The sequence below is a fragment of the Pyrus communis genome, chromosome 7, assembly GCF_963583255.1.
Source record: "Pyrus communis chromosome 7, drPyrComm1.1, whole genome shotgun sequence".
NCBI classification, from domain to species: domain Eukaryota; kingdom Viridiplantae; phylum Streptophyta; class Magnoliopsida; order Rosales; family Rosaceae; genus Pyrus; species Pyrus communis.
This window is the reverse complement of record NC_084809.1, coordinates 4925197-4948049: the sequence shown is the minus strand read 5'-3', so window position 1 is coordinate 4948049 and position 22853 is coordinate 4925197. Positions and strand designations below refer to the sequence as shown.

At 38.4% G+C, this 22853-nt stretch overlaps 5 protein-coding genes across 5 annotated transcripts; 2 read left to right on the top strand and 3 right to left on the bottom strand.

Annotated features, from left to right (window-relative positions):
* Positions 1 to 5651: 5651 nt before the first annotated feature.
* Positions 5652 to 9271, top strand: LOC137740310 (protein ULTRAPETALA 1-like). The gene is made up of 3 exons (XM_068480172.1): positions 5652 to 6422; positions 7771 to 8095; positions 8793 to 9271. Exons 1-3 carry the CDS (start codon positions 6212 to 6214, stop codon positions 8965 to 8967), a joined length of 711 nt encoding a protein of 236 aa, XP_068336273.1. The 5' UTR covers positions 5652 to 6211; the 3' UTR covers positions 8968 to 9271.
* A 316-nt stretch (positions 9272 to 9587) lies between these two features.
* On the bottom strand, positions 9588 to 12934 carry LOC137739320 (H/ACA ribonucleoprotein complex non-core subunit NAF1-like). Its single transcript, XM_068478875.1, has 3 exons — positions 11854 to 12934; positions 11193 to 11270; positions 9588 to 10994 (listed from the first exon to the last, which is right to left on the bottom strand). Exons 1-3 carry the CDS (start codon positions 12778 to 12780, stop codon positions 9771 to 9773), a joined length of 2229 nt encoding a protein of 742 aa, XP_068334976.1. The 5' UTR covers positions 12781 to 12934; the 3' UTR covers positions 9588 to 9770.
* Positions 12935 to 15148: 2214 nt separating this feature from the next.
* On the bottom strand, positions 15149 to 15520 carry LOC137739322 (uncharacterized). Its single transcript, XM_068478877.1, has one exon. It carries the CDS (start codon positions 15451 to 15453, stop codon positions 15247 to 15249), a length of 207 nt encoding a protein of 68 aa, XP_068334978.1. The 5' UTR covers positions 15454 to 15520; the 3' UTR covers positions 15149 to 15246.
* Positions 15521 to 16769: 1249 nt separating this feature from the next.
* Positions 16770 to 18689, top strand: LOC137739321 (pentatricopeptide repeat-containing protein At1g03540). The gene has a single exon (XM_068478876.1). It carries the CDS (start codon positions 16803 to 16805, stop codon positions 18687 to 18689), a length of 1887 nt encoding a protein of 628 aa, XP_068334977.1. The 5' UTR covers positions 16770 to 16802.
* Positions 18690 to 18796: 107 nt separating this feature from the next.
* On the bottom strand, positions 18797 to 22164 carry LOC137739318 (pentatricopeptide repeat-containing protein At1g73710-like). The gene has a single exon (XM_068478874.1). It carries the CDS (start codon positions 21965 to 21967, stop codon positions 18944 to 18946), a length of 3024 nt encoding a protein of 1007 aa, XP_068334975.1. The 5' UTR covers positions 21968 to 22164; the 3' UTR covers positions 18797 to 18943.
* Between the last annotated feature and the right edge of the window lie 689 nt (positions 22165 to 22853).

Sequence of the window (22853 nt, the reverse complement as noted above, 5' to 3'; positions counted from 1 at the left end):
CACATGAGAGAGGACATGCATTAACTAGCATGCATATTCCTTAAATTTGGCTACAGTTACGGGCATAGTGACAACACATGGTGAGGCTATATTGCTGAGGTGCATAGAAATATTCTATGTATCTTTGTAGTAACCAACCTAAGTTTAGCCATACGGGTGACCTAGAATTCTGTTTGTTTGCATCGCATGTTTTGGACTTGTTCTACAGGAGTTGGTGGTTAGTAGGCACCGCCAAAGGTCTCAGTATATACGTAAGTTAGGCAAATTTGGACCAAAAATATTGAAGTTTTGGACTTGCCAATGAAAGTCTAATTACGGGAAGAAAAATGTTACGTAAGATTAAGAAAAACACCCATGAATAATAATGTGAATGACAATTGACTGCGGCACAAGAAATATATATATGGTTGGATTCGGGACACACTTTTGATATATATTTTGATATTTTTGTAGGGTTCACTTCGTAATGTATTTCAACGATCCAAATCATCTATATTTTAGTACATCATTCATATATCATCCTTGCAAACACATAAAAAAAAATAAAAATAAAAAAGATAAATCCAAACTATTAAGACATTCATTTGTAGTGAGAAAATGAATAATTACGAATCTACAAAGAAATACTAATTAAATTTAATCCAACGATCATATGATTTATATTTTGGTGATTTTTTATAGCCATGATCTTTAAGATAAGACATAAAAGACAAACGTTGGATACTTGAAATACATTACGAAGTGAATCCTACAAAATCGTATATCAAATGTGTATCTCTAAATCCTAATTCATTATAGTTGGTGTTATCTACACACTCATTTTTACCTCTCATACACCCCTCTCAAGTTATGGCCGTCATATCAAATGAATTGAAGAATATCAATGGACAAAAATTAACAACAGTATGTAGGAGGTAAAAAGAGGTGTGTAAATAACACTACCCTTCATAGAGTTGATTCGTATATGTGGTCACCTCGAATTAAATTTCAACGATCCAAACCGTCTATTTTGCAAGACTCGATTCATAGGTCTTACTTGCAAAAATTCAATACAATTCGAAATCATTTGCTCATTTAATTTGTCATTTCCTACGTTTTTTAGAACATAGTGTTCGTCAATTTTCTTTGAACTCAATGAAAAGCCTCCAATATTTCTAGTTTGATTAATATTTTGTAAGGATGATCTATAAGGTTTAACTTAAAAAAATAAACAATTTAGATCGTTGAAGTCTAATGTGGTATGAGCCCACAACAAATCTTCATTTTTTTTCAAAAAATATGGAGAAGGTTGTGTGTATCAACCATGTACGTATGTCTCTATTCTTCATTTCAAGTTTGGTAGGCCTACTTTGTATAAAGAGTAAATTGTAGCTATGGTCCCTTAACTTTAACTCAATTAGAGCAATGGTCCCTCAACTAAAAATTCATTATCATTGGTCCCTCAACTCATCAAAACATGTAGCTATGGTCCCTCAACTAAAATTCATTACCATTGGTCCCTCAACTTTAATTCAACTAGAGAAATGGTCTCTTAACTTTAACCCAATTGTAGCAATAGTCCTTCCAACATAACTCATTTTGACAAAATTTTTAACGTAGTTGACGAAAAGGACCATAGTTACACACTTTGATGAGTTGAGAGACCCTAATTGTATAAATGATCATTTCAACATAACTTATTTGACAAAATTTTGACGAAATTGATGAAAATGACTATAACTACACATTTTGATAAGTTGAGAGACCAATGATAATAAATTTTTAATTGAGAAACTATTTCTACAATTTACTCTTTTATAAAGTTTGAAGTCCAAGCGGTCCTTTCGGAGAATCCAATGTAACATGGCTTTTGCCAATAGCAACCGTAGTTAGTTAAGCTATCCAAAAGTCAAAATGGGCACCAATAGCACGCATCCTTCACGAAGTTAAGCTGTCTAATTACCTGACGAATCTCTAAAAGATTCATAATTATTAATTATATGTTTGATCTAATTACCTGACGAAAGATATATACTATTGGTTCATTTGCTCTTCTGTAGGAAGGCTTGACCTAATCATAGCATCTAAATTTATTTATACCATTAGGAATAAGAAAATCCTATAGTTAATCATTGCGTGTTGCATAAAATGCGTTCAGGGCAGTGTTTCATGTGTACTTTTCCTTAATTATATTTTAAAGCCCTAATGATTTTTATGTTTGAGAGTTTGGCTGTCTGCACAACTTTTTGAATGCAGAGAGAGGTGAAGGTCGTTGGCGTAGCTATATGTTATGAGAAATTAATATTAAGGGAACTCTATCAAAATGTAATTTTTTTATTAATTCTTTGTTGTTTTTAATATAATATTTTATAATATTAGTATAAAAGTTAAATTTAAATTGTGAAGTGTCAGAAAATTCATAAACAATCTTACTTTTACAAGAACATCGTTAGCATTATCCTTTCTCTATATGTGACTGTGCGGCCAAGTCACTTGAATGGATATCAAACCAATTATAAACCTAATCGCATGCCACAGTAACAATACTTTTTACAACGGGACTATGCTGAAAATTTTCCCATACTTTTCGGCAAAGACGATGATGATGGCATCATGCAACGTTGAGGATAACAACTCGCATACAATGGACTCAGTCATTTAGCATTGGTTTCACATAACTATGAGACGTTATGTATTTATTCTAATCTGATTCTAGATCATTCTAATTTAGTATAAGTGTTGTCACAGTCATGTAGATTTATCGAAATATCTCTGCTCATCTTGTAGTACTCGTCTGATATTTTGTAAATAGAGATACCCACATTTATCCCAACTGGTTTGGTGTTGCCTAGTGGCTGCACCTGTGTCATGACCTAATGATGGGTATACGAATCAACTAGTTGAAATTGTTGAAGATATCGATTGATGAAACCAAACTAACTACAGTCCTACTATGCTACATTGTGTAGAGTACTAGTCCAGAATCTCTTCACTATCACCCGCCGCAACGGCTTTCTTGTGACTTGTGATATGGTCCGACATAGACATCCACCACCGTCATCACTCCCACCATTGTGCTTTTGGGCACCATGAAAGTCCAAGACAACCCTTCACAAATGATCAAAGTTCTTCGAGGCTTTCATGTGGCTTTGAATTGAATTACACAGATGGCGTGCCAACAAAAATTCAGACTTACAAGGAGAAATAACTTCTTATATGTATCTGAAGTATGCAAAGAGGCGAATCCACTTTGGGACAATGTGAATCAACTAACACCCAAAACTTAGAAATTTTCTATGAAATAACTGAGTACTACATTTTGAAAATATGATATGCCCTTGAAAGTTGGCCTCCAACTATTTGACAAATTGCCTCTGCGTCACCGAGCCGGAAAGTTGCTAGCTTCATGCCTTCTTTGCTATGGGCATCTTTCAATATGCTCACTCAATATATGTTGGCATCTGTCGGCATGCTCGCTTAAAAACCATTAACATCAGTTGACATGCTCGTTTGAAAGTTATTAATATCTATCGACAGTCGTGTAACTTGGAGAATGATCTCAAACTTGCCAAAACTCGATGAAATACCAATTTTCATACTATACCGTCCAAAAAAATTTATTCATTACACGCACTATTCTTATTGCCTAACCACCCCCTTCCCCCCAAATAATATTTTCTAGATCCACCAGGGGAAGCATGTCTAAACCAACTTACAAAAGCAGGCCACTTTTTTGTACTTGTGCATAATATAACGATTACGGTACGAAAACTTGTAATCAATTAAGTATATATAAAGTTTATTTAAACAATCGACACATCTATATCGATCAATTTTAAATCTAATTTTATAGTTGTACATGGATAATATATGAATTTGATGATTAGCCTGAACGACAACTGAGAACTCAGTTGATGATGTTTAGTGGTATCCAACTTTGTCAACAAATTCGGAAGCTGATTCCCAGCTTAGTGTCAATAATGTATCTTTAAACAAAGCTTTAAGTTTGTTTTTAAATAGCTTAATTATGTTTAGAAAACAGAGAATGCATGTGCCAATTATGAAACGATGACGTACCTTACTGAATGGCTCCACACACTAAAATTATATAAAATTATCTCCACAAATTCAAGGTTGGTGAGATACCCTATAATATAAGTATATAAAAGCACTTTCGTGAAATTTTGTGCGATGGGCATAAAAAGAAAATAAGTACGTTAATTAATATTTAGTCCATTCTTCAACAACAAAGTCATATAATTTATAAAATATAGCTTAAATAGTTTTCTCTCCTTCCAAATTTCCTCCTCTCGCCTCCCTCCCCTGCTCTCTCATTTTCTTATTTTTTTTCCCTCTTTATAAAGAAGTCAACACAAAACGTTGACGTAGTTAATTATGATCATTCAAATAAAAAGTTTGAGTAATATTTTGAAACTGAACCTTCCTCATATAAATTGCATATTATTCTATTATCTCTATGGTCAATGATTGCAAATCTTATGATGGTGTAATTTGATTAAAATGGTCATTAATCATTATAGTTTGACATTCTCTAAATAAACATTATTTTTCTTTTATACACGCATAAGTCAGGCTGCTCTATTCAAGTTTATGTTCAAGATTAACAACAATTTGAATAGAGTTTTTTGGCACCTTATCCATACGAGCATATTTCAAAAACATGTTAATCTCACTCATTAATGTGAGAGTTACATTAGTTTGATAGTTATGCCAAAGTTTCTTCGCAACAACAAAAAAGTCTAAAATATTAGTTTGGCTCGTACTCTGCGATCAATGAGTAAACGGTCAAAAATCTAAACGTATATTAAACCATTTGACTCATGTGTCTGGTAAAAGGGTCAAAAGGGTTTAGGTTTGGGTTGGGTTTTACACAACAGTCGGGTTCAATATTTGAAATTTTTCTCAGAAACCAAACACTGCTAAAACCTAAAGCTAACTAAAAATCGCTGTCATTGCTACAGCTTTCCGATCCCGATTCTCGAGAATACCAAGTATAAACCTCCATTTTCTGATCACAATTTTGGGTCTGCGGACCACTTAACTGATAAATGTACAGCACCAAACTCATCTCTTCCCAACACTTTCTGCATCAAATCCTTACACCTCTGTCTCTCAGGTTGCCTGGCGTCAGCCAGCACCTCTCACATCTCACCTCACTTCACCACCACAGTAAATCAGTAACAAAGTTTATGACTTTATTTAGAATAGTGATATTTACCCATTTTATTTTACTCTTCGCACATTTTTATTAAATTTTGTTTAATGTATTTTTTCAACTTGTTCGATTTGACGATTAGAAATTAAAAGAAGTGAGTAGGAGATAAAAAAAAGATGAAGAATAATTTTAGCTTTATTTTATACGCTAAATTGACTAGACCATTATGCTCTTTTATCTGTCAATCTTGAATTCATTTTTTATTATTTAATGTAGGATATTGCTAGAATTTAAGATACCATTTTTATGAAAACAGTTCAAATCTCCGAGCAAGAGTAAAAAGAAAAGAAGAAAGTAAAAAAAAGGACTTAAACAGAAACCGAAAACCTCGTCTGCTTCCCACGAGAGGGATTTTCCATAAACGAAAAGCCCCGACCCCAAGACCCAATTTTTTTGCCCTTTCTTTCATGTCATATCATGCATCTCTTGCAATTGGCAGCTAGTAGAGAGAGAAAGTGAGAGGAGAGAGAGAGTGATGAGAGAGAGAGGGCTTTAACTCCTTCTCACTCTTCTCGGCTCAACTCCACCCCACGACAGCCAGCTCATATTTCGTTCATTCATATTTCATTCAACCCCATTACCAACAAACCCCTCACCCTATCTCTCTCATCTCACCCACACTTTCTCTCTCTATCAAACTCTTTAACGCTTCCAGTTTTTTCCACATTATTTTTATCTTTCTACCTACAAAACGACTACAACTTTCAACGTTTTCCTCCACCAGATCTCTCGGAATAAATCCATGGAGATGCGTGCCTCTTAGAAACCCTTTTAATTACCGCACTCGCCTCTTCGTCCCTCCCTTCTCTCTCTTTCTTTGTGGTTTTCTGGGCTTATTTTTCTCGAGTTTTGCCTCTTGGTCCCAATACAGCCCAGAAAACCCATGTTATTTTCTTTGATTTTCTTCCGTTTTCTCTGACTCTTCCTTCGATTTAACCTTCTGGGATTTCTGGGTTTCGATCAAGACTTCACCTTTTTAGAGACAGAATCGAGAAAATGGCGAATGGGATAGAGAGAGAAAGTGGGTTGGTGCTGTTTAGCGACGATGAGCTGAAAGAGATGAGCGGGGTGAATAGAGGGTCGGACCATATAGAGGTCACGTGCGGCTGCACCAGCCACAGATACGGTGATGCAGTCGGGAGGCTTAGGGTTTTCGTCAATGGTGACCTCGAAATCACCTGCGAGTGCACCCCTGGCTGTCAGGAAGGTCTTTCTCTCTGCCGTTTTGATCTCTCTCACTTTGTTGCTTTTTGGGAAAAAGGGTTTTTATTTTTAATGCATGTTGTTTGCGTTTTGAGCTTCTTTTAGTTCATCGTGGACTAGGTTTTGACGTTGATGGCTGCAGTCTGTCTGTCCCTTTCCGGTCTGCCTAATCTGTTGGGTTTGTATTTGATGACGACGAGCGTTTGCTTTTGCTTTTGCTTTGCAAGCTGTTCACAGTATTTTTGCTGGGTATACAGTTGAGGTGTATGTTGTTTTGTCTCACTGAATGCCTTCTCCTTGCTGGGTATACAGTAGCTATATGTTTGCCTACTCTTCATATGGTGGAGTTCAGATGGTTTCTGGCTTGTTTGTGGAGTAAAAAGCTTTTCTTTAAGTTGGTGTGTTGAGAATGAAACCTACATTGCCAGTTTCGTGGCGATCACAACCTCATAATTAGATTGGTTTTCGAGGTTTTGCTTTCGAATATGTCCTGAGTTCTGTTCTTTCTCTTCTACAGAGTAAGATGTTGTAAAGTTGCATAGCATGGTTTAGTCATTGTAGGGTTTTGCATATCTTTCTTTCGTCTTTCATGTATTTATATGGTTGATGGAATTGCTTTTTCATCCTTGGATTACGAGCATTGATAATCCCATGTGTTATTTCATGAGCAACCAAGCTTATAACTTTTCAAGCTTGGCTGTGTTATTTGACGTCTCTATGCGCATCTGATTTTGTTTCTACAGTGCTATTATCAATAAGCACTGACTATATGGCATGGAGATTTTAAGATTACCTCTTTTCTGACAACCGAGGATCCGAAAGTAGTGTATCTTCTTTCACTGTAGTTGCAGATATTGGGTGTGCCATATCTCATTTTTTCATAATATAGTTCATGAGAGAATTCCACAAGATTGCTTCCTGAATCTGAATTTGGCACACACCCGAAACATTAGAGCATCTCATAACAAGACTCTTATGTCTTTATGTACATTGAATTGCCAGTATCTTTTCTCATATAAAACAACTTAGTCCATCAAGGACAGTTGTTCTGTCTGTAGAGCAAATTGCTGCCTTTAAAGGCATAGTCTTGACCAATAATGGAGACCACCTGCTTACAACCTTTGTGTACTGTCAGCCCTTTTTGTGGTTCTAACAAGTTAGAGGTGAAAACATTAGTATTTATTTATGTAGTTCGTTTGATCCGTTGATAGTGTCCAGAAAAAATGGTAGAAGTTGGTATGCATGCGTTTTAAGTATTGTTTAACTACTTTAATGGTCATGACGAAAGCTCAGATTGAGGTTTCGTGCTTATAACCATCTTATTTATTTTCCCTTTGTATTTCAATCACTAGGAAAACTGACTCCTGCCGCATTTGAGAAACATTCTGGAAGAGAGACGGCTAGAAAATGGAAAAATAATGTTTGGATAATTGATAACGGAAAGAAGGTTCCGCTGTGTAAAACAGTGCTGCTCAAGTACCATAATGAGGCATCAAAAAGTGCTAATGGTTCCCACAGGTCCAACAATGGACGTGTTTGTCACCGCGATGAGTTTGTTTCCTGTACTAGATGCAACAAGGAGCGCAGGTTTCGCCTCCGGACAAAAGAGGAGTGTCGGGTTCACCATGACGCGTTGGCTGATGTGAATTGGAAATGTGCTGATCTGCCGTATGACAAGTATGTTCCTCTCTTACACTGAACAAATACTTCTACTCGGTATTGATCAAGTTGTTTTCTCTCTTATACTAGAGGCCATCAACCATTCATGAACCATGCACTAATTTTAGTTTTATCTCACGGATGTGAAATATAGGAATAACTTATTTGTTCCATCCTTATGCTAATGATTTTATAATTTAGTTTGGTTTTAATATGCCGTTCTATCGACAGTTTTTGGAACAATTGAGTGATTGCTTCTTGTAGCTTCTTTTGTGATCGCCTATTTATGTTTATGTATACAGTTCATCCATCTTCATGGATTTAGTTAGGAATTAGCCGGACGAGCTGCTTAAATATGGATTGCAGCATCGTTTCTGGAAAATTGACTCTAGTTGTTACTTTCTAGGGTAGAGTAGATGATGTTTGTGCGGACAGACACATCTAATAATGGTAGTTTGTTGCCATTCAAGTTATCTTAAGGATAACAAATAGGCATTTAAGAAAACACTAGGAAGCAGATAGGGACTTTTCGGGTGGGGGAGTAAAATGTAAATGTTGATGTTATTCCATTACATTCACCAGTCGGCATTTTAGCTCACGACGGTAGGCTGTGAACTAGTGCGCACACCCAGTATATAAACACTGTTGGTTTGTTGTCGTTAATATGTTTAAAGGTTCAGTAATCATAATGTGAATGGTTGTTTCTGTACTTCAGGATTACTTGTGATGATGAAGATGAACGAGCAAGTCGAAGGGTATACAGAGGCTGCACCCGTTCTCCGACATGCCAAGGCTGTACTTCTTGTGTGTGCTTTGGGTGCGAAATCTGTCGTTTCTCGGATTGCGGCTGCCAGACTTGCACTGACTTCACAAGGAATGCTAAAACTTGAATTTCCAGTCTGCAGTCCTGATATTCTCTTTTGATCATATGGGTTACTTGTGCCCTTATCGCCGCATTGGAAGCACCTCCACCAGCCCCACATTTGGAAACCTTCAAGGGAAGCAAAAAAAGCATTAAAAAGCAACTTCCAATGACTGTTTCCCAACTTCAATGTCTCTTGTTCTCTTGACTGATTAGAACCTTCTAATTTGATAATTTATTCTCATCATTAATATTTTGTTACTTAGTGATATTTCTGTTATATTTTCTTTGAATTATTTAAGATTCCTTGAATTGATGTGTACTTGGATTGATATGCCCCTTTTTAAGGAGAGACCCTTGCATTGTTTGTAAACGTACTCTTACCGTCTAACAAGAGTACAAATTTGGTGAAGCTCACCGTTATGTGTCATCACTAGTTTAATAATGCATTGTCATGTGTAAGTTTTTCTTCACATGGCAATGTGTTATTGAATTGAGACACAGTCTGGTGGTGAACTCGTTCCATTGCTCTCATAAATTTGGGGCTTGAAAGTTTGCTTTCACTTCACAACAAAATGAGTACGATTGAGAGGATTAACTGAAAATTTTTTACGTTTTTACTAAACCAAAATTTGCCAATGTTCAAAATTAACTGCAACCAAGGCGGATGTGGCATTTTAAATGGAGAACATGTTCACCATCTGTTCTTCCATATACTGGACTAGCAAATACAAAAACGATAAAAACCGAATACAAAAAGCCAAGCAATTTTCTTTTCAAAGCCTATTTGTAACTTCAGTGTGCTTGGTGCAGCAGAGCATGCCGTAACTTTCACCTCGAGTGCTGCCTACCTCTTCCCCTTCCAAAATGACGACCCCCACGATGGGAGGGTCTCCTTCCACGATTAGAAGATGCGCCCTGACTAAATTGCTGGCTGTCCAAGTTGCCTGCATTTCCAGCAGGTTGTGGCATATTATGGTTCTGTTCAGCACGTAATCCATTTGACGGCATTCCTTGTTCTGCATTGAACATCGGGTGAGTAGGTTGGCCCTGTAAACCCATCCCGAATGCGTTTTGGTTGAAACCAAGTTGACCCACCAGCCCCTGTGGATACATGGGTCCTGCAAAGGCATTGAATTGTTGGCCTGGAATGGGTTGGCCCTGTAAACCTATCCCAAATGCTTCCTGATTGAAGCCGTGTTGACCCACCATCCCTTGTGAAAATACGGGTCCTGTAAAGACATTCGACTGTTGACCTGGTAGGACAGCACCTGCCTGCTGATAGAACGGCATTCTGTTTGGAATAGACATTTGATATGGATATTGAGGATTATACTGTGGAAGACATGGCAAACTATTATTTAGAAATCCATTAGGGAAGGACGTATTCTGTGGTTGAAACGGCGTTCCATTTGTCCACAGTCCATTTGAAGTTGCGTTGATACCAGCAGGCAGTGTAGGAGCTGGAAATGGTGGAACTAATCCAGTCCCACTAGCCAATCCTTGTGATACTGCAGAAGAAGATGGTGCACCTGGAGAGAAATGAAGATGGTGTTGATTGGGAGGCTGCTGACCTGCATCCGTTGGTGCTTTCTTGGGTGAAGGTTGACCACTATTCCAAGGTCCCGGCTTATTTTTACCCTTCTTTTTGTCGTATTTCTTGTTGCCAGCATTTTGGTCACTCATTCCCCTCTTTGACATTTTTTGCATCCTCCTGTATTCAGCCTCTTTCTCATCATCCGAAAATTCTGCCTCATCAAATATCTCTTCATCATTTGCACCAGATGCATCATAACCCTTTTTGTAAACATCCTTGTTATTCAGCACATGATCTGCAAACTCCGGAACAAAAGAGATCAAAATGCCCGCTTGTATTCCACTAGGGATTTCACTTTCTGAATTGTATCGCACCACATAATAAGGCTGTATCACAGGTCCAAAGATTTCATCTATCAACCCCAATGGAGATCTGCTTTCGGTTATCCACAAAATTGAACCCTCGTTTAGAGGGTTGTGCTTCTCGACCCCTTCTACAATGACTTGGGTACCAAGAACCTGTAAAAATTCAAATTGTCATCAAACTGAAGTAATTGCAGGCATCAATACCACAAATCACAATATGCACCTTCTGGAGTGTCACCTAGATTCTAAATTTTCAATGACACCAGAGATTGATGAAGTTCAAGTTCCGATATAGGCTTACTTGCACAATCAAGATAAAAAAAAATAGGCTTCACATCATTATGAGCTTACCGATAAGACAGCTCCCACAGGTTGCATCTGATGATGTGGTTGCAAGGTCACCTCCACTGGAGGAATTGGGGGAAGCACCTGCAAAATTCAAAACAATCCTGTCAAGCTATTTTGAAGCAGTAATATATACTCCAGAAAGCTAATTTCACTAAAGGTTTTGCAAGCATTGCATGTTTTAAGATATCAAAGAATCAAGAAACTGGCAAACAGAAATATAGAAAGCTAATTCCACCGAGGATTTGCAAGTAATGCACCTTCAGAAAAAGTTGATTTTTTGTCATGCGTTAATAATTCCAGAGTAACCAAACAAGCTACTTAATTCACTGAAGGGTATTCTATATATCAGACCAAAATACCGAAAATCCAGAATACGACTTTCTTGCTTGCTTAAAGATGATCCTAAGTACCCTTTCTTTTCCAAACCAAAGTCGGAAAAGCCTCCACCATAATAGTTGAGGTTGGCTATCTTATTTGCACTAAAACGAAATAAACCTGTACTCCTCACCTAAGCCTATCAGTGAAGACCTAACAAAACCAAATAGGGACTCTATGTCTACCTCTCACCAATTGTTCATAGCAGCTTATCAATTGAAATATGCACAAATCCATTAATTTCTCCAAAGTAAGAGAGAATCGAACAATTCTTTTTTTTAATTTTTACCTCAAGCTCATTCTTGGACCTAATGGGTCCTTTCAGATCTCCAAGATCATCCTCATCGCCGTCTCCCTCATCAAAAGTTTCAGCATCGGTCCAAGCAACCAATTCATCTTCATCTTCATCATCAAAAATTTCATTATCTTTATCGAATGTCGTATCTTCCTTCTCCCCTCCATCAGCATCCCTTATCTCACCTTCTTCCATTTCACCACCCTCGTCCCTCTCCTCCACCTCCACATTCATTTTCTCTTTCCTGTTTTCCTTTTCATCATCATCACTGCTGTCATCATCACTAGAGCTCCCACTCTCAGACAACGACGATGATGACTGCGAATTCTCACTCTCAGACTCCGAGCTTTCACTCTCGGACTCACTATTCCCTGCTCCACTCTTCCCACCATTCCCACTCACCATTTCACTCCCCACCCCATTTTCGCCTTCAAACTTCGACTTTGAAACCTCACTCTCATTCTCATTACTCACCGGTTCCATTTCCACGATATCACGCGTCACTGTTTCACTCTTTACACCATTCCGACCATCAAGAACCGAACTTTCTTCACACCCTCCAAGCAAATTAACCTTTCCCAACTCTTCCGCAATCGAACAACCCGAATTCTCCAACAGTTGACCCTCCAACTTCACCACACAACCAGACCCACAATCAATCGGCTCAGACCCACCACCTGCCGGCTCGAACCCACCTCCAATATACTCTGCTTCAACAGCATCAGCCTTAACCTGCCCTGTTTCGGCCATGTCAGAACTCGGAATATTCTTGAACCAATCCTCTATGGAATCAAAATCCAAGAACGAATCTGCAACCGACAAGTCTCGGGGATCAACGGGGTCGGGCGGGTCCTTTAAATTCTTGGGCTTTGAAGCTCGTTCGAGGCTTTCGAGTGTTAGCTGAGGGATGAGCCCTACCATCTGTGAGCGTACGAAAGAAGGAATTGGGTGGGGAAAATAGACGAGTGAAAATCCATGGGAACTGAAAAGCAGAGCGAATTTATAGATTTTGGGGTTTTGGGTTGGAAACGGTCAGGTGCGCTTAAACCCTAGCTAGGGTTTTGAACATTTTTCAGACGAGAATATAAAGATGGCGGAGTGTTCGGTATATTAGTTATTTAAACAAAAATTAAAATTTTGAAGGAGCTCATACGACAACGTTTCATGGTTTCGTAAAAAGCCAGTCCTAGATTAAAATATGGGTTAAAGAATGAGAGCTCTATCTAAAGACACAAAAACATAACTTATATTTCATAAAATTTCACTAGTTTTGAGTTACTTTATGGAGAGACAAAAGTTTAAATCCGAACAAACCAAATCCAAAAACGAACAAACTAGAATTTTGAAATTTCAATTCATGTTCCTGATAAACTTGTTACTTAACAAAGTCTATCTAGTATAAACGTCAACGAATTTACACCCCTTACTATTAGCCCAATCGTTTTGTGACCATTGTTGCAAGAGCACTTTCAAAATTATATATGTAGAATTAGTTGGTATTCTTTATTAGTAAAATTAGTTTAACTATTTGTAGAATCAATATTTTATACTTTATTAGTATAATCAGTTTGCCCTACAAAAAAGAAGGCCTCCACTGAAGCAATTTTTTTTTTTTTTTTTATTGACAACGGGGCATAAATTCGAAAGAAAATAAAAGATTACTTACATAAGAACATCACAGGGCCACGAGACCTCAATTATATATGCAACTAACAACCAGCAACAAGAAGGAGGGCTTGCTTAAAAAGACTAGACTCAAATTACATGATAACCCAAACGAGCCAAATCTTAGTAAGAAAATTCATTTCACTATAAATATGTCGAATTTCACAAAACTAACTTTAATGCATAAGAGCACGACAACTCAATACTAAACTTCTCAGAGAATGAGATCCAATTTGCATTAAAATCAAGTGCAAATGTAGAATCAATTTTCTTCATATCCATTTGATTCCATCCACAACTTGCATCATCAATTTTCTTCATAAGGCGTCATTTTATCTAAAGCCCCCACCGAAAACCAACTTTTTAGATCAAATTGAAACCATGTAATGTGTCATTAATAGGAAATAAGCACTTTAATTAATATTTAAGTAATATTTCCACCATCCACAAACACGTCATATGATTTACAAAATATAATTTAAAATAAATAGTCTCCCCAGCATTGCTCTTTCCAACTTCATGCTTGTATATTCCATGAAACAATCTTGCATCATTGATTACACCCATTTTCATTTTGCGATGCCTTATTTAAAATGTACCGAATGAATCTATTGTCATGTGATGTTTTTGTCCAATACTACATTATTATGTTCAAGTTTTATCAATATGACAATGCATTATTAAACCATAACGCCTATACCTTTGCAACTGTTTTATGGAGTCTCAAGACACTTACCCACTATCAAAAGTCAAAAGATTAGTATACATTTTCCTTTACTTATATATTTGGAGAAGTTTTTTAGTATGTCAGAAACAAGTCAATTATACCAAGTATCAAAATACAAATGATTGGAAAAAAATTTGTCAAGTATCCAATAACTTATAATATGATAATTAGTGTACTGGGCCGTGTTTACAGCACACCAAAAAAATATCTTGCATGGTATTTATTGCATACAGAAGGAGCCAGATTACGCTGAAAATGAGAGGCCATGTGAGTGAGTAGCACAAGGTTTATGGTTTTATTTTCACCCCCCAACCTAACACCAAACTTTGCCTTCATTTCGTTTGGCCGAATTTGAATGTGTCGACTTCCAAGTTCCAACCGGCCTGCCTTCACCTCTCTCTCTACTTAAATTCCACACCATGAACGCAACCACCCGCAAACCAAATATAAATACAGAGATGCAATAAAACATAAAAAGAAAAAAATTAACCAAATAAAGATTTGCTTATAGGTATCGCATTGGGTTAATTCTCGCAATTATAGTCATTAGGCTGAGTTGAGTCCGACGCATTGCACTAGGCGTAAGTAAACTGTCTCTAAAACAAGAAGTTTAAGCGGCATTTGGCGAGAATTGAAATGAGAAACGTGGATAACACAAAATGAAAGATATGAAAAATAAAATAATTATGGATATCCATCAAAATAATCATTAAATTAAGGAAAAACTAATGAAAATTGCTTGAAAACTTTGAGTTTTAACGAAAATGACAAAATAAAGGGTAAAGTGAATAGTACATGATTGACTTTTTAGTATAAAAATGTGATTTTTCGCTAAAGTGAACAGTACCGGGAGTTTTTCGTTAAAATTCCCTTAAATTAAAGACCTTGCTAGCTAGCTATCCATCATGTGTAAGTTTGATGCAAAGCAACCATAACAAGCAAGAGAGTACGAATTACCCTTTTTGCTAGGAGAAACATGCAAAATAGCCAATAATCTATCGGTAAGATCGAAGAATAGCTCCACAGAAAGTACATATGATTGCTTTCCAAGATTTCCAATAAAACGGGACGTAGCAGAATCTTGTAGCGGTCTTCATGTCCGCCACGCTCGCTCCTCCGCCACACCGCGAGCATATTCCCGCCGCCGGCTTGCTCCCCTGCACTTGCCTCTTCTGATCCACCAGAAAACAAAACACCACCATCCTCTTTCAGTTTCGGTTTTGGTTTCGGTTTTTAACTAACTTCAGAAGAGAGAACAAAAATGTGAGACGTTGGCTTTGGAGCTGAAAAATAAGAAATGAACATTTGCTTATATACGCATCAGACAAGTTATACATCGAGCAAGTTTTATTGGCATTGCGTCGTTTTTGACCGTTGGATGAGTGGGGGATGATGGATCGTTAGGTTTTGGGGGAATAGAGTAGTTCGGCATTTAAGCATTATGGACCATGCAACAAGGCCAGTATATTTTTGCCAGCTGGCTGGGAGTGATGGGAGATGAGATCTTGGCCGTACATGTGGTGGCCTGACGATGATCTGGTGATTAATATGGGGTCAGACGGTGAATATGTAGGTGGCAGTTAGTAGGTCTTTCGGTTGGCCGAGTTAAATGGTCAAATATTTGAAAATCCAACGGCCATCCGTCTTCCAACTTGCAAGTGGGAAAAAATTGGAGTCAACTTCTGTTTGGCTACTGAGAAAATTGGAAAGGAAATTTGACTTTACACATGAGGCGGTTGGAAACATTATTAATGCGTCAAATGATCTATCCTTTCAATTAAATGACTTATTAGGTCAAATGTAGCAACTCACAACTAAAAGATGATGTCCATTTTAATTTTATGGTGTCATCAAATTGCATTTATAACTTTCGTTATAAAATCAATTTAACCAAGTGACAAAGATGGTGATAGAAGAACACATGTTACACTTATGTGGAAAATTGCTATGGCACTAAATTTTCTTGTTATCATTGACGTTTAAGTCGAGTGATGTTTTTTGTTTTTTTTTTTTTTTGCTTTTTATGAGTAGAAGATTTTATGTTCGATTCTGATCAATACCGAGTCTAATACTTAATTATAATTGACTTATTAAGTAGGTACACTAATATATGTATATACATTATCTTATGTTCGACTTCAAAAGATTGGAGATATGCAAATGGAGGAAGCACATTAAGTGTATTTTTAAATTTATTGACATTTTTATTGAAAATTAGTTCTTAAAATATTTTTAACAAAAGTCCCTTCAGCTATTTTAAAAAGGAACCGGATCCCTTTTGGACCCAAAGGAACTGAGATCACTCATTAAATGATCTAAACCATTGAAATTTGATCAAACGGCTACAATTATTATAACTTTTAAAGAACTTCTATTTATAACTGTTAGATCAAATTTTAATGTTCCGGATAATTTGATGGTGAGCTCAATTCCGTAAGGGATCCGGTCCCTTTTGAAAACAATCCCGACATGCTCAATCAATGGGCGAATAGAGTTTCCAAACGGCTATATATTTCAAAAGTTCGTTTTCGCCGGTCGTCCCCATTTTTTCATGAAGCTCGTCTTCAAACGCCATTGCAGCTCTCTCACCTCCTTCAATCTTCAAAATACCAAAACCCCATCATCCAAACAATCCAAAATCCTCCAACTCTGCAAGTTGGGCTTACTCTCCGATGCGATTAGGGTCCTCAACTCCATTGATTCCGGCGAAATCACCCTCAAACCGATCCTTTACGCTTCGCTCTTACAGACTTGCACCAAAGCTGTTTCATTCAACCATGGCCTCCAAGTACATGCCCATGTCGTTAAGTCCGGCCTTGAAACCGATCGGTTCGTTGGGAACAGCTTGCTTGCTCTGTATTTCAAGTTGGTTCCGAATATGTCCGAGACTCGGAGAGTGTTTGATGGTCTTTTTGTTAAGGATGTGATTTCTTGGACGTCGATGATCACCGGGTACGTTCGGGCTGGAAAGCCCGGAAATTCGATTGAAATGTTTTGGGAGATGTTGAAATTTGGGATTGAGCCAAATGCCTTCACTTTGTCTGCTGTGGTTAAAGCTTGTTCGGAGGTTGGGGACTTGAGGCTTGGCCTGTGCTTTCATGGAGTTGTTTTCCGGCGTGGGTTCGATTCGAATGATGTGATTGTTAGTGCTTTGATATACATGTACGGGAGGAATTATAGGTCGGAAGATGCACGCCGGCTGTTTGATGAAATGTCTGAACCAGGTGCTATATGCTGGACATCGGTTATTTCTGCCTTCACGAGAAGCGATTTGTTTGAGGAAGCATTGGGGTTCTTTTATTTGATGCAGAGAAATCATGGGTTGTCGCCGGATGGTTTTACGTTTGGGACGGTATTGACTGCTTGTGGCAACTTGGGGAGGCTGAGGCAAGGTAGAGAAGTGCATGCTAAGGTCATTACATATGGACTTTATGGGAATGTGGTTGTTGAGAGTAGCTTGGTTGACATGTATGGAAAATGTGGGACAGTAGAGAATGCCCAGCGTGTTTTTGATAGGATGTCAAAGAAGAACTCAGTTTCTTGGTCTGCATTACTAGGGGTGTACTGTCAAGCTGGAGACTTTGAATCTGTCGTTAAGCATTTCAGGGAAATGGAAGAGACCGACCTCTACAGTTTTGGAACTGTCCTTCGTGCGTGCGCAGGTTTGGCAGCTGTACAACACGGGAAAGAGGTTCACTGCCAGTATGTGAGAAGTTGTGGTTGGAGAGATGTTATTGTAGAATCAGCTTTAGTTAATCTTTACGCAAAGTGTGGCAACATAGATTTTGCCCGTAGAGTTTTCGTGAAGATGCCAGTTAGGAATTTGATAACATGGAACTCCATGATTTGTGGGTTTGCTCAGAATGGGGGAGGTGAAGAAGCTCTTAAAATATTTGATGAGATGATTAACGAGGGGATTAAGCCGGATTATATCAGCTTCATAGGGGTTCTTTTTGCTTGTAGTCATGCAGGTTTGGTTGACCAAGGACGAAGCAACTTTATTGCGATGACAAAAGAGTACGGGATTAAACCTGGCATTGAACATTATTGTTGTATGGTTGATCTTCTAGGCCGTGCGGGGCTACTGGAAGAAGCTGAGAATTTGATACAGAATGCAGATTGCAGGAATGATTCGTCTCTTTGGGCAGTTCTTCTAGGTGCTAGCACAACCTGTTCGAACCTTGCTACCTCAGAGCGCATAGCGAAGAAAATGATAGAACTAGAACCGGACTACCATCTGAGTTACGTTCTTCTAGCTAATGTGTATAGAACAGTAGGCCGATGGAATGACGCCTCGGAGATTGGGAGGATAATGCAACAGAGAGGGGTTAAAAAGATGCCGGCTAAGAGCTGGATTGAATCCAACGGTAAATTGGGTTCTAATCTCCATGTCGGAGATGTGGAAATTCGTAGTAGAATCAAATTTCCTGTTGTGTAAGGGTATTATCTGAAAGTCAATACATGTTCTTCATTGCATTCCATGAAATTTGAATGGTTCCCATTTTTCCCTACTAAATCGGATAAGAGAATTGCGCTTAGTGTTGGAATATTATTGATATTTAATTTAACAAATGGGAAATACAGTACATGTTCCGTCGAACCTGGTACATTTATACGATACAGTATTAGATGCATGAACAAATGTGTTTCTGTACAGTGTAACACCACATGGAGTTTATCACATCAAAATAATTACAAATCCTCTAGCTCTGAAGTTGCCTCATCAGACTCGTCTTTAGTTTCGGAACCCGTCTGCTGGTCTGAGTAGAAGGCGTATCTCATCTCTTGGCTAACCAATTTGGCAAGGTCATGCCTGTTGGCATCTGTATAGGCATCAAGAACGGCTTTGTACAAGGAATGATTTGGCTGTGTCTCTTCATATTTCAGCTGGCTGTATATTCGCTTCACACCTTCAAGCATACCAGCTTTTCCATAGCAACGTACTAAGTTAATATACGTTACAACGTCTGGTTCCAAGTTTTCATCTTGCATTCTCATGAACATGTTCAGAGCCTTGTCGATCTCCCCAGCAGCCCCATAAGCATGTATTGCAACATTATAGAGAAAAGAATCAAGCTTTACATCAGCTTTTGTGAATTTTTCACAGGATTCGAGCGCCAAAGCATGCATACCCACCATAGAGAAGACAGAGGTGATGATCGCTTGCCTAGAGTAAGGTTTCCCTTCATGGTAGGATGACTCTAACTGCGTTACGGCTTCAACTGAAACACCTTTTTTCAATATCGTGAATAATACTTTAAAAGTCCCGATGTCTGGCAAGAGTTTCCGAGTTACCATCTCATGCAATAATTCGCCACATTCCCGTAGCTGCCCGTTAATGGCAAAACATGACATTACCTTGTTAAATGAACCGCAGTCCCTCACTAGACCTGACAGTTTCATTTCCTCTGCTATATCAATGGCTTCATCAAGCATGCCCACACTCTTGTAAAGATATATCATGGTCGCATATGTTATCTCATTTGCCCAACCCTTAGCTCTCAGTTTTTCAAAAACCAATTCGGCTTCAGTCACCATCCCACGATCTGCATAGAGATCGATCATGCTGTTAGATGCAACAATATCTCGGGCACCCTCTAGATCTTTCAACTTCTCATAGAGTACTTTCGCTCCATCAAGGGAGTCCACCTTACCATATGCCTTTATGAGGGAAGTAAGAATTATTTGATTTGCAGAAATCCCAGATTCTTCCATGTGCCGAAAATACTTTAATGCTTCCTCAACTCTGCCAGTTTCTACAAATCCGTTGATCAAAGAACCATATACAAATTCATTTGGTTTGACCCCTGAATTTACCAAGTCTTGGTACACATCAACTGCATCAGAAAGCTGGCCAAGGCGAGCGCAGCATGCAATTAGAGCAGAGAAGGCTAGAGAGTGTGGCTTAAAACCCATTTCCCGCATTTCTGTTAAAACATCCCTTGCCTGGTCCACTAAATCACCTCCTGAGAACATCTGAATGAGAGAATTATATGTGCAGTTATCGGGCCAAGTCCCATGATTTCTCATGCCCTTGAAGAGAGAAAAAGCTTTATCATAAAGCTTTGCCTTGCCATAAGCTTTGATCATGACGTTATACTCCACAACATCCTTCTTCTGTCTCACCAAGTCTTTCTTCCTATAGAATACCGCCTCAGCTTCAGTCCAAAATCTCTTTTCAGCATATGCATCTATAACTGCTGCACATGTCTTTGATGACTGCTCACCAATCAACTGACATTTCTCGTAAAACAACTTTGCCCGAACAAGCTGTCCTTCGTTAATATACATCTTGATGACACCAGGAACAGAATGCTCATCGACGCGCACACCAGATTTCTCCATATCCTGAATCACAGTCTCCACTTCTCGGACCATGTTTCTCTCACATAACACATGAAGAATAGTCCTGTGAGATACGATGTCTGGGGAAAGACCCACCTCTCTGATCTTCGTATAACAGTTCAGAGCAGCATCAATGTTCCCCACATCAGCATACAGAGATAGAAAAATGTTATAAGTTCTTGTGTCAGGAGAAATTCCCCTTTCTTCCATCTTACCAAGCAAAGTTTCCGCTTCCAACAAATGACCATGACTTCCACAAGTAAAGATCATAGTGTTGAAAGTTATAACATCCATTGGCACCCCAGACTTCATCATTTCTCCAAACACATTAGCAGCATCATCAAGACGCCCTGCCTTCCCGTACAAATCAATCAAAGCATTATATGTAGATGCCTGTCGTGGTTTTCGACCAATGTTCTGTGTATCCAATGAGGTCGTAATCCTTGACGTGGGAATTCTCCCACCTGTCTTGAAAAGTTCGGTGGACAAGAAGTGCTTAAAACTAATAGGCTCTGAGTCAGAACCATTCACAGAGTCACCCATAGAATCCAAATCAAGCTCATCAAGCTCAACCTTTCCAGTGCACCAATCCTTATAAAACTTGTCTGCCCTATCAAACTCTCCTGCATCCTTCAATGTCCGAACAACTGTATTCATAGTAACATCATCCGGAAACATTCCCCTCAGTTTCATGTGCTTAATCCACAAAAGCGCTTCCTTCACAAGGCCTGCTTTCCCATACACATCAACGAGCATTGCATATGTGTTGTTCGTTGGCAGAACACCCCTTTTCGCCATTTCAATCCAACAAAGCCTCAATTCATCCCACTTCTGAGCCCTACCCAGTTTCCGAAGCACCACATTATAATGTATTACATTGGGAACATACTCTTTCTGTGACTTGAACCAGTCAAAAACGCGCAAAACCCTTTCCCAGCTCTTTTGTTCCTTGAGAATCACAGTCTGTTCTTTCGGATTCAAATTTTCACCTAACGAATTAAGGGTCTTTTCAACATCGTTTTCGGACTCTATAGACCGTAAAATCGAAGGCAACATGCCTCCATACCCCTTCTTCTTACCGTTAACAGAAGAAACTTTCGTGGGCAAAACCAACGATTTAGAATGACACTGAAGCTTAAACCCTACCAAAACCCTAGAACCTCTCAAATTCTGCTTCTGAGCTCGTGAATTCCCAATGTTTTCGACATTCGGAGAATTGGGTAAGCTAAATTCTAGAAAAGCCCTAGCTCTGAAAGGATATTGATGGGGGTTTCGAAGCTTACTTGGTGAAAAAGTGCGGCTGTGAATTAAGCCCTGGAAACTTTCTTGGCCTAATTCCATGGGACTGTAACTCTGGCTGTGGAGCATCATTGCCTGCTTTCTACTCGGACTCTTCGGCGGTGGGGGCTCGCCGGTTTTTTCAGCTCAGAGTGTGTTATTAGGGTTTTCCCTGCTGCAGCCCCTGCAAGTTTGTCCTCTCATGTAGGAACCAGATGAGCCTCGGGGCTAAAACCGACCACATATTCTGAAACTTTCATTAGAAATTCACTTGCAAGTTTTTTGAAAAAGCATTTGATACCTGCTTAATCTTAGTGTGCTTTTGTGAGGTATAAACACTTCTGAGTTATATTTTATCCACGGATGTGCTATCCACACAATTTTTCACTTCTCAAACACCTCTTATGAATTTCTGTTCCTTGATCTTCTTCAATTCATCCGATCCAACAGTAAAAAATTAAAAGAGTGTGTGAGAAGTAAAAAATTGTGTGTAAATATCACACCCCTTATCGACTAGAGTCAGAAGCACTTTGATGGTTAGCATTAAATATAAGTACTTATTTCATAATTACTTTTGAAGTATAAAAGTGTATGAAAATTAAATTCAATGAATTTAATAATTACTATTTAACTAAAATCCATCCTTACTTCGAAAAGTGTCACGGACTTTATGTCACATGTTCTCTGACAACAAAATTCACAATTTGATCCCAAGAAAAAAAATCATTTCCTAGTTATACATAAAGCGAAAACGTTCGTCAAATCACTTTCGAAATAGTTTTCACTTGAAAGCGAAAACAGTTACCAAACGCGTTAATGTTTTCAGTTATTTATATATGAATACAGAGACTGAAGTTGAAGCAAATTCAAAACTGTAGAGACAATCGAAGGAAAGCCTATGTGACTAAAAATCATGAACTACCACTCAATGAACAAAAGTAGGAACTCAATGAGCAACATCCATCTGACTGCACGGCCT

Excerpts from the sequence above, each read along its gene's own strand:
- LOC137740310 (XM_068480172.1), top strand. The coding sequence starts at position 6,212 with ATGGCGAATGGGATAGAGAGAGAAAGTGGGTTGGTGCTGTTTAGCGAC. Across the intron at positions 6,423-7,770 it reads CACCCCTGGCTGTCAGGAAG|GAAAACTGACTCCTGCCGCA; the intron begins GTCTTTCTCTCT and ends TTCAATCACTAG. Across the intron at positions 8,096-8,792 it reads GCTGATCTGCCGTATGACAA|GATTACTTGTGATGATGAAG; the intron begins GTATGTTCCTCT and ends TCTGTACTTCAG.
- LOC137739320 (XM_068478875.1), bottom strand. The coding sequence starts at position 12,780 with ATGGTAGGGCTCATCCCTCAGCTAACACTCGAAAGCCTCGAACGAGCT. Across the intron at positions 11,271-11,853 it reads GGTCCAAGAATGAGCTTGAG|GTGCTTCCCCCAATTCCTCC; the intron begins GTAAAAATTAAA and ends TGAATTTTGCAG. Across the intron at positions 10,995-11,192 it reads CTGTGGGAGCTGTCTTATCG|GTTCTTGGTACCCAAGTCAT; the intron begins GTAAGCTCATAA and ends GAATTTTTACAG.
- LOC137739322 (XM_068478877.1), bottom strand. The coding sequence starts at position 15,453 with ATGGTGGTGTTTTGTTTTCTGGTGGATCAGAAGAGGCAAGTGCAGGGG.
- LOC137739321 (XM_068478876.1), top strand. The coding sequence starts at position 16,803 with ATGAAGCTCGTCTTCAAACGCCATTGCAGCTCTCTCACCTCCTTCAAT.
- LOC137739318 (XM_068478874.1), bottom strand. The coding sequence starts at position 21,967 with ATGATGCTCCACAGCCAGAGTTACAGTCCCATGGAATTAGGCCAAGAA.